At 32.4% G+C, this 15,865-nt stretch overlaps 1 protein-coding gene across 2 annotated transcripts; it reads right to left on the reverse strand.

Annotated features, from left to right (window-relative positions):
- Positions 1 to 1,724: 1,724 nt before the first annotated feature.
- On the reverse strand, positions 1,725 to 2,582 carry LOC107921917 (uncharacterized). Of its 2 annotated transcripts, XR_005909338.1 has the most exons (3): positions 2,540 to 2,582; positions 2,217 to 2,324; positions 1,725 to 2,118 (listed from the first exon to the last, which is right to left on the reverse strand). XR_005909338.1 is itself a non-coding variant. In XM_016851725.2 (2 exons), exons 1-2 carry the CDS (start codon positions 2,370 to 2,372, stop codon positions 1,903 to 1,905), a joined length of 372 nt encoding a protein of 123 aa, XP_016707214.1. In that variant the 5' UTR covers positions 2,373 to 2,532; the 3' UTR covers positions 1,725 to 1,902. The 2 variants fall into 2 exon arrangements, 1 of the variants encoding a protein (XP_016707214.1); XM_016851725.2 differs by lacking the exon at positions 2,540 to 2,582 and having other exon boundaries at positions 2,217 to 2,532.
- Positions 2,583 to 15,865: the final 13,283 nt, after the last annotated feature.

Genomic DNA, 15,865 nt, shown 5'->3' on the forward strand with positions numbered 1-15,865 from the left:
TGAATCGAAAATTAGAAAAATTAAAAATAGAATTGAGAGAAAGGAAATTCTTTTGGGAGATTCCAGCCTCTAGTTGTCTCGTTCCGCCTTGGGTTCAATCCTCGGCTTTTAGATGATCCTTCCCAAACCGAATAAGCCAGTTATAGTGGAAGAGGACGCCTACGACCACTAGCTCCAAGGATTTAGACTTACGATTTAGTGGAACCTGACTCTAGCCAACAATCGCTTCTGTGGGATCGTCTTATGCTAGATCAATGCTTCTCAATGGCGAATCCCATGCCATTTTGTCTCTTGGGCTCGCCAACCTCCGACGCAGTAAGCTAACGAACCGACTGTGCAACATTCCCAAAACATACAAAGCGACCGCCTTTGCATACGTTGAAAAGCTTACTTCTTAAGGGACACGGACAGAAGCGTCAGCCCCGTAGTGCGGAGAAACGATGAATACTCAGCGAGGAGGCTAAGTACGAATTCTAAGCCTCATGAACTCTTTTGGGGATTTTTGACAACCTTCGGCTAGATGAGTTTAGTGGCTCATGGTTGTGGTAGAAAAGAAAATAAATAAATAAAAATAAAGATTTTATTAAAAAGAAATATGAGAAGAACGAACGCCTAAATTTTTGGGGAGAGAGTGTTTTCAAAAAAATATATGGGATCCCATTTTGAGTCACTTCACCCCCTATTTATAGTGCTAGGTGAGATAGTCTAATCCTACTTAAATTCCTAAAAGATAAATAAAGATAAAATAAAATCCTAAAAATAATCCTTAATAATTATCTCAATATTAATTATCCTAATATAATTAAAATAGAGTTTAATAGAATAAAATCTCTTCTTTTTGCATTTCAACTCTTGTGTCCTCCATACTTGCACTTTTGGCACCAACTTTTCCTTATGTCGCACATTGGCCCATTTTATCTCTAAATTCACGCTTTTGGCCCTTAATTTTGCTTTTGCCTCAAATTTAGTCCCTATGAGATAAAAGATCATAAATAGCTCAAATTAGCAGGATCATACTCAGAATAAATACCTAATTAATACATAAAAATACGTTATTCTAGAGTGTTATCAATGATTTATTTGACTCTTTAATTTTTTTTAAAAGGTCAATTTAACTCTCTTTTTAATTTTTCATCTCTTTCGCCTTTGAATTTATATTGTTTGTCAAATTACCCTAACGCGTATGACACATTAGCAATTACTTAATTTTTAAAAAACTAAAAAGGTTGAAAATAAATTTTTTTATTTTTTAATAATTTTAAAATTTAAATAATTTTTATTTTTTTTGAATTTTTTAAAATTAGAAGTTTAATTAATTGTTGGTGTGACATCTATGTGTATACAATATTAATAAAATTAATATATATTGATATTGATTTATTTTGAAATGATTTAAAAAGAGAAAAAGAAAGAAAAGTGAAATAAAGTATTATGTGACAGATTAAAAGACGTAAGATCTGACATCATGCCGAGTTATATGATAGATGTAAACAACGTTGGGTACCATGTCCCGACAAAAATCAAATTCTTTAGTTCATAAAAAGAAGAAAAGAACAAATGTTGGCTTTTTAATTATTTTATAGAATTGTGAATATTTAAATGGCTTTGGCTACTTTCTATTCAATCATCTGACTACAGAATCAACATTATCTAAATAAAATTAACAAGATAAAATAATTTCCAAAACTAATCCATGAAATAGCAAACAAAATAAACAAGGCTGATGTATTTAAACACACCATGGATTTAGTGATTTAATATTAAACAAAGCGTTACACAAGCACCCATCGCTTCCTCTTATGAATGACCTTTGCTTCCTACTTCGCTATTCATACATTTTGAAAAACTAACTATATTCATATTGGACACCTACGTATAACTATTATCGTATTTGACACTCCATCAACCACCAAACACACCAAGCATGACGTGAATGTAGTTTTGGATCATAGAATTCAGTAGTGCCGCCTCAGTGTTGACTCCCCCGAGTTGTTCACATTTGAGATGCAGGTCTTCCATGTTTGAATTTGAGATCACGACTTCTATCAGCTGCCTTTGCACTGCGGTCATCTCGGCTAACACCCTTGACCATAACTTTATTTTCTCCATTTCCTCTTTCTTTTACCATGGAAGACAAACAAAGTGAGGTTTACCAGGATATTCATACATAGTAATTAAAGTAGTAAAAATCATGCGATGAGAACCAATTTAAGTACCAGATCAAGCTTTCTTTTCTTGACCCTATGCTCCATTTCACCAACTTTGGGTTCCATTTGCCTTTTTCCGCCCATTGTAGGTTCAATCTTTTCTCTAACCTCGAATTCCTCGGAAAATAAAAAAGGAGAATGAAGATTTAAGGCAGTTCCAAGCATATTTACTTGGATCAAATGTATGGCTTGTTACTGAGAAAATTTTAAGAAATCCAAGAAAAATAATCATCCGTAGTTCATAGCAGATAGACTTAACCATATAAAAGAATGCATAAAAAAATATAAGAAAAAGCTAATCCGCATATTACTAGCATTAATTGGAATCATACCTTCAATTAGAAAAGAGGAGCAGAAATTGATGTGATTATCAAGAATGGTTGAGACGAAGGCTATTTATAAACTTCCCTTGACTCATAAAATGAGACATGGTCGGCAAGCGCCTAATTTTGTTTGATCCTTATCTTATCTATGATGAAATCATCATTAAGACATTATAAAACATACAGTAATAAAAAACTGTTTTTTGAAAAAAAAAATTATTTTTATTAATCCAAGTTTGTTTTGAATTTTTTGTGTGTGTATATTTTTTTACTTTATATGAGCTAAATTCTATTTTCTTAGAATAAAAAAAATGAATCTTCAACTTTTTTATTCAATTGTATAAATGAAATTTCAATTTTGATTTAATTATATATATTAAAATAAAACTAATTATATTTTCATATCCAATAACGTAATTGTTTTTATAGACAATAATTAAACATAAAACATAAATTGATACCACATAAATAATGGTATTTTCGATTTATAAAATTAAATCAAAATATAAATTTAATAAATATAGAACAAATCAAATCAAATATTATATTTAACTCTTTTTATTAGTTATTTTCTTAATGATGGAGACTGTTTATGCCATTAAAATGGGAAACCAGAAGAGCTTTGGTCTAAGTTGAGATGAAGCGTATCGGGACAAGATTGGAAGGCCCTCTATTGATGTTTTAAAATGTTGTCATTGCTTAAATAAAAGACCTAGAAAGTGATTTGTCGTCCAATCTATTTAAGTCGAATGTTTCCATGACCGACCTTTCTTTGATGAACATGAGATATTATTTTCTATTTCTTGCATACGAGAGGTATAATAAGTATTACTTGATTTCAACAAGTTTGGATGACTAAAAATATTCAAAGTTCAATTTAAGAAAATCTGATTTTAAAATAATTTTAATATGAAATGATTTAAGTTTAAAATGATAAGAAACTAAATTAATTCAAAGCAATATCTAATTGATTATAAATTCGTATATTTGATGGGCATCGAAACCACCAAATATAAATTCTTACGATAATATAGTAGTAAATTGAAATATAGAACAGTAAGGTCGAATTCACAGGAGTTGGTTGTCTAATTTCGCCTTTTCTCGTGGCCAAAATTATTGTCGTGGTAACAGTCGTGCCCACGACCAATGTGTTGCAATGCTGGAAAATAAAAAGAGAGTTTTAGTGGATAAATATAATAATATTAAAAGAAAAAAATATGTATATAAAACAAATTAAAAAACGCGATTGCAAAATAAATTAAGCGAAATAAAATTAAATGGATAAACAAAATATTTTTTAAAGGTTAGTCTTAGCCTCGGTGTACTCCAATCTTGAATCGATCCTTAAAATAGATTTTCCTTTCCAAGCAATAAGCTGGTTATAGCGATCAAGAACTTATCAACCACCAACTTTTCCTTATGTAGTCGGTTCCGGTACGACCTGCAAACCGGCTCTTGCCAAATTTCTAACCTCGATACACGTGTTCACAATTCAAGATTTCGATAGCCTTGCAATCTAAAAAGCCCAACTCATATCAACGGTCTCAACCGCCTGGGTCATTTAAATGGATCTCTATCTCCCTTGATGGAATCCAACTGGCTTTTTCCACCTAGACATGCTAATTTGTTTGTGAGAATTCAAACACAGCACGGCCGATTCGACTTTTCAATTGTATGCCAAACAACTCTGACCCAATGTGCACTTTTTGAATTGAAGCTGAACCAACTTTAATGGATGAATTTGTACTATCTCATATACTGGAGAGATAGAAAATACTGTGTTGAGAGATTTTTTTTGAGCGGATTTGTATCTCACGATTATTTTGTTGGAATAAATTCTGGGCTAAAACTAAAAAAGAGTTTAGTTAATCATTAAAAGGATCATGTTTGAAGGTGTATAGAAATGGTTTAAATGGAATTGTGGAAAGTGAAAAGGGAAAGGGGAAAGGGGCTTGAAAGCCAAATAAGCTAAAAACGTTGAAAGCAAAAGAAAGAAAATTGAAATGGCATAATAGAACAAATGTAGGAAGGATAAAAAAAGAAAGAAAGAGTTTTTATTAAAAGCCTAAAGCCAAGTGTGTGTTTAGTTGGTTGTAGCCACTAGATATTTATACACACTTCTAGTGCTAAAATTTAACAAGATTTTTCCTAAATATTATCACTAAATAAATCAAAATTTTAAAAATCAAATTTAAACCAGAGATTAAATTTAAACTAGAGATTAAATTCACACTATATAAAAAATCATTCAATCTTTATCTAGCCATTTTTTTAAATCTTCAACCCTTCAATCTTTATCCAACCAACTTTAAATCTTCAATCTTTCAATCAAGCCATCCTCTTTGGTTTTTTTTTTGGTTCCAATTTAGTCCCTTTTTGTATGAGTTTGAATTTAGCACACCAACTTTATTTCTGATAAGAAAAACCCAAATTTAATAGCATTTTATCTAATAATTAGTAAAAAATAAATATATTAAAAATACGAATTTATCTTGCTATCAAATTCCCCCTACTTAGCCGATGCTTGTCCTCGAGCATGATATCCACTAAAAATAACTTGTCAATCCTTTTTAAAATCAAACCCCCCTTTCTTAGTCAAGCATACTACAAACAATTAAGTCAATAAAAAATAAAAAATTGCTAAACTCAATCAATAAGCATTTTATAAAATCTCGAACAGTGTATCAAATTCAACTATTTCACTAAATTTAAGCTTAATCAAACATGCGAAACGATCATACCCAATAAATACTTTTATTTTCATTTTTTATTATTTATATATATTTCAAACGTAGTCAAGTCTTTTGACGTGAAGTGAGATGACAACCCAAATACATCACCCCAGTTACTTAACCTGACACGTTTTATTTATTTATTTTTAACGAATTTGAGACATAATCAAACCTTTTGACGCGAAATGAGATGACAACTCAAGCACCTCATCCTGGTTACTCAATTTCATATGCCCCTAATCGATTTATTTTCCCTTTCTCAAGGTAGCTCAGTTAGCGGAGTGTTACAAGTTTCGGCTCGTCGCCAAACCTTTTGACGCAAAATGAGATGACAGCCCAAACACCTCAACCCGGTTACTCAACTTGGTCACATTTTCGAATCTTCACTCTTAGCCAAGCTATTAGCAAACTCTCATTAGGCAAGTTCAAAAGAGCCAACAATTTTCATGAAATATTGACTAAGGCATAACATTTTCAATTCTACAAAATATTCATTGATCAAGCAAGCAATAGTTATTCATGATTCACCCACTTATTTAAATAAACTAAACATAAGAATTAAATGTTTATTTCTGAAACAAATTAATAAATTATTCTTAGTAAAACACATGCAAAGAAAAAAGTATGACAAGATCCTCCATTCTACTTAGCCCACATTGCCTACAATGTGCAAAAAGAATAATAAAAGTTGAGGCAAAGTGTACTCCTGTGTATATTCAATGGGTTGGAGGATGGTGGAAGTCACCACTTTGTAGTATGTTGAGGATGCTTGAGATGTTTGCTTCTATTTTTTTGAGGCGAGCTTCAATACGATGAAGTCGTTCATCCACAATGGAAGGTGGTTGCTCCTTTTGTTCTCTAGTAGCCGGATTGCGTCTTCGTTGAAAGACTTAATTGCTTCGAAAGGTTCGTGTATTTGGGGGAACAAAATAAAACGAAGTAGGGGTGCCGACAAGCTAACCCATAGAATCCAAACAATATTCATCCAAAGGATCCATGCTCCTAGAAAATAACAAGATCAAATGAATTAAAATTTATTCTCAAACTAAACTAGAATTCAAAATTAAATTAAATAAATAAAAATAAATGTGGGTTGCCTCCTATAAAGCGCTCTTGTTTAACGTCGTTAGCTCGACGGCCTGAAAAATTTAATCGTTTGGCTCCTCGAAAAATAATTCATCCCCCACTGTACTTGAAAATTCTCGTAAAAGGGTTTTAACCTTTGACCATTGACTTTAAAACATTTCCGGACTCCTTACTTTTAATTCCAACTGCACCAAGAGGAAATAATTTAGTAATAACAAAAGGACCAAGCCATTTAGTTCGAAGCTTAATCAAAAAAAATTCTCAAAGTAGGATCGTAAAGAACCACTTTCTGGTCAACTGAAAATTGTTTGCGGCATATTTTCTAGTCATGAAACGATTTGGTTTTGTCTTTATAAATTTTGGAATTTTCATATGCGTTTCGCAGGATTTCTTCGAGCTCTTGAATGTCTAATTTTTTGTAATCACTTGCGGCGTCTAACTCCATGTTGCATTTTTTCACAGCCCAAAATGCCTTATGTTCTAACTCCATTAGAAGGTGACATGGTTTACCGAATATGAGTCGGTAAGGGGACATTCCTATTGGTCCCTTGTAAGCAGTACGGTACGCCTGCAATGCATCATTTAAACGTAGGCTTTAATCTTTTTGATTTTTTTACGGTCTTTTTTAGAATCGACTTTATTTCGCGTTTGAAACTTCCGCTAGATCGTTTGTTTGTGGGTGATAAGTGTGGCCACTCGTTCTATCACCCCATATTTTTTTAGTAGAGTATCAATTACCTTGTTGCAGAAATGAGTTCCTCGATTGCTGATTAATGCTCTCGGTGTGCCAAACCTGGAAAAGATAAAGTTAATTAGAAAATCCACTATAGTTTTAGCATCAACATGTGGCTTCTACCCATTTAAACACGTAATCTATAGCGAGAATAATGTAAACATTATTAAATGATGAAACAAACGGTCCCATGAAATCGATGCTCCATACATCAAAAATTCTACATACATGTATAGGTGTTAGGGGCATCTCATTCTTTCGGCTTAAATTCCCCACTTTTTGACTTCTCTCACAAGTTTTGTAAAATAAATAAGTGTCACGAAATATGTGTAGCCAAAAAAATTCACATTCAAGTACCTTATGTGCAGTGCGTTTAGGACTGAAATGTCCTCCACAAGCATAAGAATGACAAAAGGTAAGGATAGATTGTACCTCAGTTTTTGCGACACATTGTCGGATTACCTGATCAAAACAATGTTTCCATAGGTATGGATTGTCCCAAATATAATATCATGAGTCTCTCTTGATTTTGTCCTTTTCAGAATGTGATAAGTTGAAAGAAACAATACATGTAGCGAGGTAATTTACCATATCTGCAAACCATGGGTAAATTGGCTGTGCGGATAGTAGATTTTTATCTGGGAAGTCATCTTTAAGAGGAGAGTCATTTTTAATGAGGGAATTCGAATCAAATGATCAGGTACTAAGTTCTCGTTTCCTTTTTTGTCCTTAATCTCAAGATTGAATTATTGTAAGAGAATAATCCATCGAATCAGCCTAATTTTTGCCTTATTTTTCTCGATCAAATATTTTAACGCTGCGTGATTAGAAAAAACAATAACTTCAGTGCCTAATAAATATGGTCTAAAATTTTCCAAAGCAAAAACAAAGGCTAATAGTTCTTTTTCAGTAGTTAGGTAATTGCTTTGGGCAACATCTAATGTTTTGGAGGCGTAAGATATGATGTGGGGTTCTTTCCCAATCCTTTGCCCAAGGACAGCTCCTACACTTTGGCTGCTTACATCGCACATGAGCTCGAAAGGGTAATCCCAATTTGGTGGTTGTACTATAGAAGCTAAAACAAGCTTTTGTTTGAGAGTGTCGAACGTGTCTTTGCATGCTTGATCAAATTCCAATACTTTATCTTTTTGCAAGAGATTTTAGAGCGTTTGCGAAAACTTCGAAAAGTCCTTTATAAAGCGCCTATAATAACCTGCATGACTAAGAAAATAATAAATTTCCATCACAGTCGTGGGGTATGGAAGTGAGTTGATAACATCAATTTTGGCCTTGTCGACCGTAATCCCTTCGGCGCAAGTAATATGTCCTAACATTAATCCTTTATTTACCATAAAATGAAATTTTTCATAATTAAAAATTTAATGAGATTTGATAGACATTCATCGAAATAATTACCATATACTGTGAAATCGTCCAAAAATACCTCAATTATTTTGTTGAAATAGTCGGAAACTATACTTACTATGCACATCTAAAATGTGGCTGGCGTATTGCAAAGTCCAAATGACATCCGCCTATAGGCGAACGTGCCAAAGGGACATGTAAACGTTGTTTTCTCTTTGTTCTCCGGTGCCATTGGAATTTGAAAAAAACCTGAGTAACCGTCAAGACAACAATAGTGAGTTTTTCTTACTAAACGTTCTAACATTTTATCAATAAAAAGGAGTGGAAAGTGGTCTTTTTGAGTTAAAGAGTTCAACTTCCTATAATCTATACATACTCTCCACCCATTTTGGGCTTGAGTGGGAACTAAATATCCTGTTGCATTTTTTATCACGGTCATGCCAATTTTCTTAGGTACCACATAAATTGGGTTAACCCAATTACTGTCGAAAATTGGATAGATCATCTCGACGTCCAGTAGCTTTTGAACTTCATTTTTCACGACCTCTATCATTGGCAGATTAAGGCATCTTTGAGCTTCTCTCTTTGGGCTTGCATTATCTTTTATCGGTATTCTATGCATACAAGTTGAGGGACTTAACCCTTTTATGTCGACGATCATCCACCCAATTGCCCTTTTGTAGTCTTTCAATACTTGAATTAAATTCTATTTTTCCAATCCCGAAAGTTTACTAGAAACTATTACCGGTAAAGTGTTCCCATTACCCAAGTAGGCATACTTCAAGTGTTCCGGCAATGGTTTAAGCTCTATTTCTAGGGCCTGCAAAATAGAAGGTGACAATTTAGTTTTAGAAGGTGAAAGTTCAAAGTATTTACCTTAGCTTTTAGGAAATTGAGAAGTCTCCAATAGAATAATGGTTTCTCTAATCGATTCTCTGATCGTCATTAACTCTTCTAATTTATCCATTGTTTTGATGTCTAAACTCCTGCAAAGCACCGTTTGTAACCCATCCTCTTCATGATACTCACGATAAAATTTCATTAGTGGTTCAATAATATCAACACTATAAATATTCGATATTGTGTTAGGTTGACCCAACGCCTTATAAACATTAAATTTTACCATCTAACTAACGAATTCCATAGTGAGGGTTTCACTTCGGACACCAATCTTTGCACATGTGGCACTTAAGAATGGTCTCCTAAGTAGAATATCAGAAACATTTTATGAATGGTCGTCCTCCATATTGATGATGTAAAATTCTGTAAGAAAATTTAGTTTAATTACCTTAATGAAGACATCTTCTAAAACCTCTTCTGGACATATACATAACCTATCTGCCAATTGAATAATAACCATTGTTTCTTTCAAAGGACCTGTATTTAGCAATTTAAAAATAGATAAAGGCATTACATTAATAGCTGCTCCTAAATTACACATGGCTTTCTTTATGTCAATATTACCTATTTTGCAAGATATAGAAAACATACATTGGTCTTTACACTTAGGCAGGATTTTCCTTTGTAACACTACAAAAACGTTTTCTCTTACATTTACCCATTTGTTTTCTTAGAGTTTCTTTTTGCCAGTGCATAGTTCTTTTAAAAATTTTGCATAGAATGGAACTTGTTTAATTGCAAGGAATATTAATTTCTACTTTTTGAAATATCTCAAGGATTTATTTTTCCTCTCGTTCCTTTTTAACTTTGACAAGCCTTTCAGGGAATGAGGGAGGTACAACAAATATCTTCTGTGGTGTCGAGTCCGTGGGAGCTGCTGGTTTGACTTTTTGTTCTTTCTATTCAGCGTTGTGGTCACGACTCATGTCAGACACTAGTTCTGACTCTGTTCCATCTTTTCGGTCTTAGCATTCACATTTTGACATGGGTTCAGCTCGGTTTGAGATGGTAATTTTTCTTGGTTCTCCAAATGACTAACTATAAGTGCTAACTTACTTATTTGCTCATCAATTTTTTGGAAGCCTACCTCAGACTTTTGTTTGAACTTTTTAGTGCTAATGGCCAACCTCTCTACTATAGTTTCAAGAGATGATTTTAGAGGTTGATACTGTTGAGGCAGAGGTGGTCTTGGTTGATATAGTTGATTGTATCGAGGGTTTGATCCATAGCTTAGATATGGGTGGTCCCTCTGCCCTGTATTGTATGTGTTCAAATATGGATCATAACGTTTTTGAGGCGGCCTTGGAAAGTTCCTAATGGCATCTATTTGTGTAGTTGTATCTTCTTGTAAAATCGGGCACGAGTCAGTAGGATGATCAAGCTTAGTGCAAATCCCACATAACCAAGTTGGGTTTGTCTCTCCTGCAAGCATATTTTTAACCACATTAGTAAGTTCATCAATTTTATCTACTAAGGAAGATTACTTAGCTCATGAAACCCTTCTCGTAGGTTCCATAGGTGGTCGATACTATTGAGAATTTGCAGCCATGGTCGAAATTAATTATCTAGCTTTTTGAGGAGTCATGTTCACAAGCGCCCCTCCGCTAGCGGCATCAATCATTTTCATTTCCATTAGGTGTAACCCATCATAGAAATATTGTAAGAGTGAATGTTCAGACAGAATATGTTGTGGGCAACTTGTGCACAACTTCTTATATTGCTTCCAATATTCATAGAGTGACTTTGCTTCCTTTTTTTGTATTTCAACTATAGTTCTCCTTCATTCAACTGCTCGAGCTATTGGGAAAATTTTGTCAAGAAATAATCGAGACATATCAGTCCAAGTATTAACAGATCCCGGAGGTAAATAAAACAACCATTCTCCAGTAGAGTCGGCTAATAAATAGGGAAAATCTCAAAGTTTAATTTAATCCTCAGTTACTCCTTCTGGTTTCATGCTTAAACAAATCATGTGGAATTCCTTTAGATGAGTGTGGGGGTTCTCATTTTTCAAACTGTGGAAAGTTAGCAACAAAAGAATTAATCCCAAATTTAACTTGAATGGTGTTTCTCCTGCCGAATAAGTTATGCATAGTGGTTGTTGTTTATCTGGTGTAGCTGCAAGTTGGCGTATACTTTGATCTATCATTTCGTCTAAATCTTCAAATGAGAAAATATCTTAGGTATAAGATCCTACTTCAAAGTCGGGATGTGGTCGTTTACCACGTCGAATAGCTTCTCTTCGAAGTGTTTGAGCCAACTTTTCTATTTCCAATTCAAATGCTAGAGTCCCTAGTTTTGACCTAGTCATAAAGAAAATAAACAAAAATTAGAAATTTTCACCAGTCCCTGGAAACGACGCCAAAATTTGATGGGCGTCGAAACTACCAAATATAAATTCCTACGACAAAATAATAGTAAATTGAAATATAGAGCAGTAGGGTCGAATCCACAAGGGATGTTTGTCTAATTTTTTCTTTTCTCGTGACCAGAATTATTATCGCAATAATAGTCGTGCCCACGACTAGTGCGTTGCAATGCTAGAAAATAAAAAAGGGTTTTAGTGGATAAAGATAATAACATTAAAAGGAAAAAAATATGTATATAAAATAAAGTAAAAACATGACTGCAAAATAAATTAAGCGAAATAAAATTAAATAGATAAATAAAATATTTTTTAAATCTTAGCCTTAGCCTCGGTGTACTCCAATCTTGAATTAATCCTTGAAATAGATTTTCCTTTCTAAGCGATAAGCTGGTTATAGCGACCAAGAACATCTCGACCACCAACTTTTCCTTATGTAGTTGGTCCCGGTATGACCTGCAAACCACCTCTTTCTGAATTTCTAATCGTGATACACGTGTTCGCAATTCAAGATTTTGACAGCCTTGCGATCTGAAAGGCTCAACTCAAATCAACGGCTTTAACCACGTGGGTTATTTAAATCCGATCTCTATCTTCCTTGACAGAATCCAACTGGCTTTTTCCACCTAGGCATGCCAATTTGTTCGCGGGAATTTGAATACAGCACGACTGATTCGAATTCCCAATTGTATTCCAAACAACTCCAACCTGACGTGCACTATTTGAATCGAAGCTGAATCAACTTTAAGGGATGAATTTGTATTATCTCATATACCAAAGACATAGAAAATACTACATTGAGAGGTTTTTTTGAGCGGGCTCATATCTCACGATTATTTTGTTGGAGCAATTTATGGGCTAAAGATAAAGAGAAGTTTAGTTAATCATGAAAAGAATCATGCTTGAAGGTGTATAGAAATGGTTTAAATGGAATTGTGGAAAATGGAAAGTGAGGGGGGCTTGAAAGGCAAATAAGCCAAAAACGTGAAAGAAAAAGAAAGAAAATTGAAATGGCAGAATAGAACAGACGTAAAAGGAAAAAAAAAAGAAAGAATTTTTATTAAATGGCTGAAATCAAGTGTGTGTTTAGTTGGCTGTAACTATTAGGTATTTATACATGCTTCTACTGATAAAATTTAGCTAGATTTTTCCTAAATATTATCACTAAATAAATCAAAATATTAAAAAATCAGATTTAAACTAGAGATTAAATTCAAACTAATTATAGAATTTTAACAATATAAATAATCCTTCAATCTTTATCTAGCTACTTTTTTAAATCTTCAACCCTTCAATCTTTATCCAACCAATTTTAAATCTTCAATCTTTCAATCAAGCCCTCCTCTTTAGTTTTTTTGTTTCAATTTAGCCCATTTTTATATGAGTTTAAATTTAGCACACGAACTTCATTTCTGATAAGAAAACCCAAATTTAATAACATTTTATCCGACAATTAACCAAAAATAAATATATTAAAATATAAATTTATTTTGCTATCAGTTATATATTTGTTGTTTGGATTTGAAGGGATGTTAATAAGTGACTCTTAATTTAGTTTAAATTGTCTTATTTCATGCACCATTTATTGATTGTGATGTTCTGTTACTTTACTTGCTATTGATATTGATGAGTCATGAGATAAGAGGATGAAACAAGTAAAACAGGATATATAAGACAAACTTGTTGGTTTGGGATTTGGATTATTCCTCTCTATTTCTTGACTTGTGTTAGACCATTTATTATTATTTTAATTGACATTTTTCTTAAAAAAATATTTGTTATAGAACAAAATTATAGTAACTAATTTTATTATAATGTTGTTTTTAATAAAAAATTAAAATAAATAAATGATTGTGTAAGATAAACTAACTTTTATGTTAGTGCCCTAAAAGAAATGGGTAGATAGTGTAATAACCATGAACCCATATTGAACCCCTAAGAAAAGAGTAGGCTAAACAACAAAAAAGATCGCGAGTAATGAAATTAGATTCGAAAGAATGTCGGGAGTTTATAAACTTGCATTAAATAGAAAGGAAAAGATTTTTAAGTATATAAATCAGAATCAAGAAATAAAAGTTAATCTAGAAAACTTTAGTCAATTAGAACTATAAACTTAAATCAATTATTGATTTAATATGTTTTTTAAAATATGAAAATTAAAAGGATATAACAAATGTTTTATTAAATATGGTATAATATTATAAATTTGGAGAATGAAGATTACATCATTTGTTTTTCAAGTTTGATGCGGGCATGGGGTTTATGCACTATGATATTTATTGTTTGTATTAAAGTGTATGCCATATTTTGATTTCTTTGGTTATTAAAGTGCATAGCATGTTTGGATTTTTCTAAAGTTATGGTTTGTCTTGTGCATACAGATAGCCTTATGGCTGAGTGTAAATTTAATTTCTATTTGACAAATCAGTTTTTATTGAATTATTTGAAATTGTGTATGCCATTGAATTATTCAAATATGATACAAAACATATTTTAAATGTTGATTCAAATGTGATTATTTTTTGTATCAAACTGAATTGCATGTTTGGATTTTTGTAAACTTATTGTCTGCCATGTGCAAACTAAGAGACTTAGGAAATTAGACACAAATAAGTTCCTATTTGACAAATCAATTGTTATTGAATTATTTGAAGTTGTGTATGTCAATGAATTATTCAAATATGTTTCAAAATATTTTTTAGATATTAATTCAAATATGATTATTGTTTGTATCAAATTGAATTACAAGTTTGGATTTTTGTAAACTTTTTGTCTGTCATGTGCATACTAATAGCCTTGGGAAAGAGACAAATCAGTTCCTTTTTTTATGACTAATCGTATCAAGTTTCTTTGGATTCAAATATGATTTAAATATGAATCAAAAATGTATTAAATTAGTTCCTAGTTGTCAATAACATTTTTTAAATGTTGATTCAAATATGATTATTGTTTGTATCAAAGTGTATGGCAAGTTTAGATTTCTTTGATTATTTTATGCCATGTGCATTATATTGTTTTGGATTTGTTTGTATTAAATTATTTGATTATTTTACATGAAAGAAATGTATTTCTTTTTGTTAAATTATTTTTGTATTGGATATTGTTTGTCATTGTCTAGGTTGTATTAAAGTGTTTGGTTATTGTCTGTCATTATCTAGGTTGTATGAAAGTGTTTGGCTATTGTCTGTCATTGCCTAGGTTGTATTAAAGTGTTTGGTTATTGTCTGCCACTACCTTTATTGATGTTAAATTTGTTTGACAAGTTTAATTGTTGATGAATTTAATGAGTAATTTAATGCTTAACAGAGTAATAGCAATCGAAAATGGAATTTTGAGTTGGTTGAAGTTCTTTGATGAAAAATGGCCCTTAATGATCATTTTGCCAAATGAAAAGAATGCCTCCATAACATCTAGGGTTTCAATTTTCAGCAATTGTGATGGAGAACATGTAAGGTGAAGGTGCTTGGTTGGTATTGGTTGACATTTGGTTCTTTGGGAATATTAGCATTATTGAAGGTTTCTTCATATCGGTAGACTGACGATGAAACTTGCATTGGCTCGTTAGAGTTTATATGGTTTGTGATGGGTTCGCAATTTTACCGGAGAATCAAGTAATTCCTCCACCCAGTTGTTGATCCATTCCTGGATGTCAGAAACCTGTAATCTTTCTATATGTAATCTTGAGTTGAACCTAACTAGACTGCGCGACTAAAGGTGCATGTACGAAATAGATGATCTACTGCCTCATCGTTTGTAAAATATAGTGGATAGTGAGAATCAATATGAGGAATAAGCTTTTGGATTTTTACGCGAACCGATAGAGTATTCCTACAAATATTCCATAGGAAGACTAGGATTTTGGAAGGGAGTTTTATTTTCTAGAAGGTTTCCCATATGTACCCGTCTGAGGAAGATGAAGACATGTTACTAAGGATATCCATTTGTATATATTTTTTTACTGTGAATTTTCTTGAATGGTTGTATTTCCAAACAAATTTATCACCCTGTTGAAATAAGGAAAAGGATAATGATGATAATTCCATCTTTTAATTATCTCCACATTGGTTTTGGATTAGTGAACAGTTCTAATCAAAATTCTGTTGGGAATGTAAATTCGATGTAAGTATTCCCAATTATTCTTGTCCCGGTAGTCG

This window comes from Gossypium hirsutum, chromosome D01 (genome assembly GCF_007990345.1).
Source record: "Gossypium hirsutum isolate 1008001.06 chromosome D01, Gossypium_hirsutum_v2.1, whole genome shotgun sequence".
Taxonomy (NCBI): domain Eukaryota; kingdom Viridiplantae; phylum Streptophyta; class Magnoliopsida; order Malvales; family Malvaceae; genus Gossypium; species Gossypium hirsutum.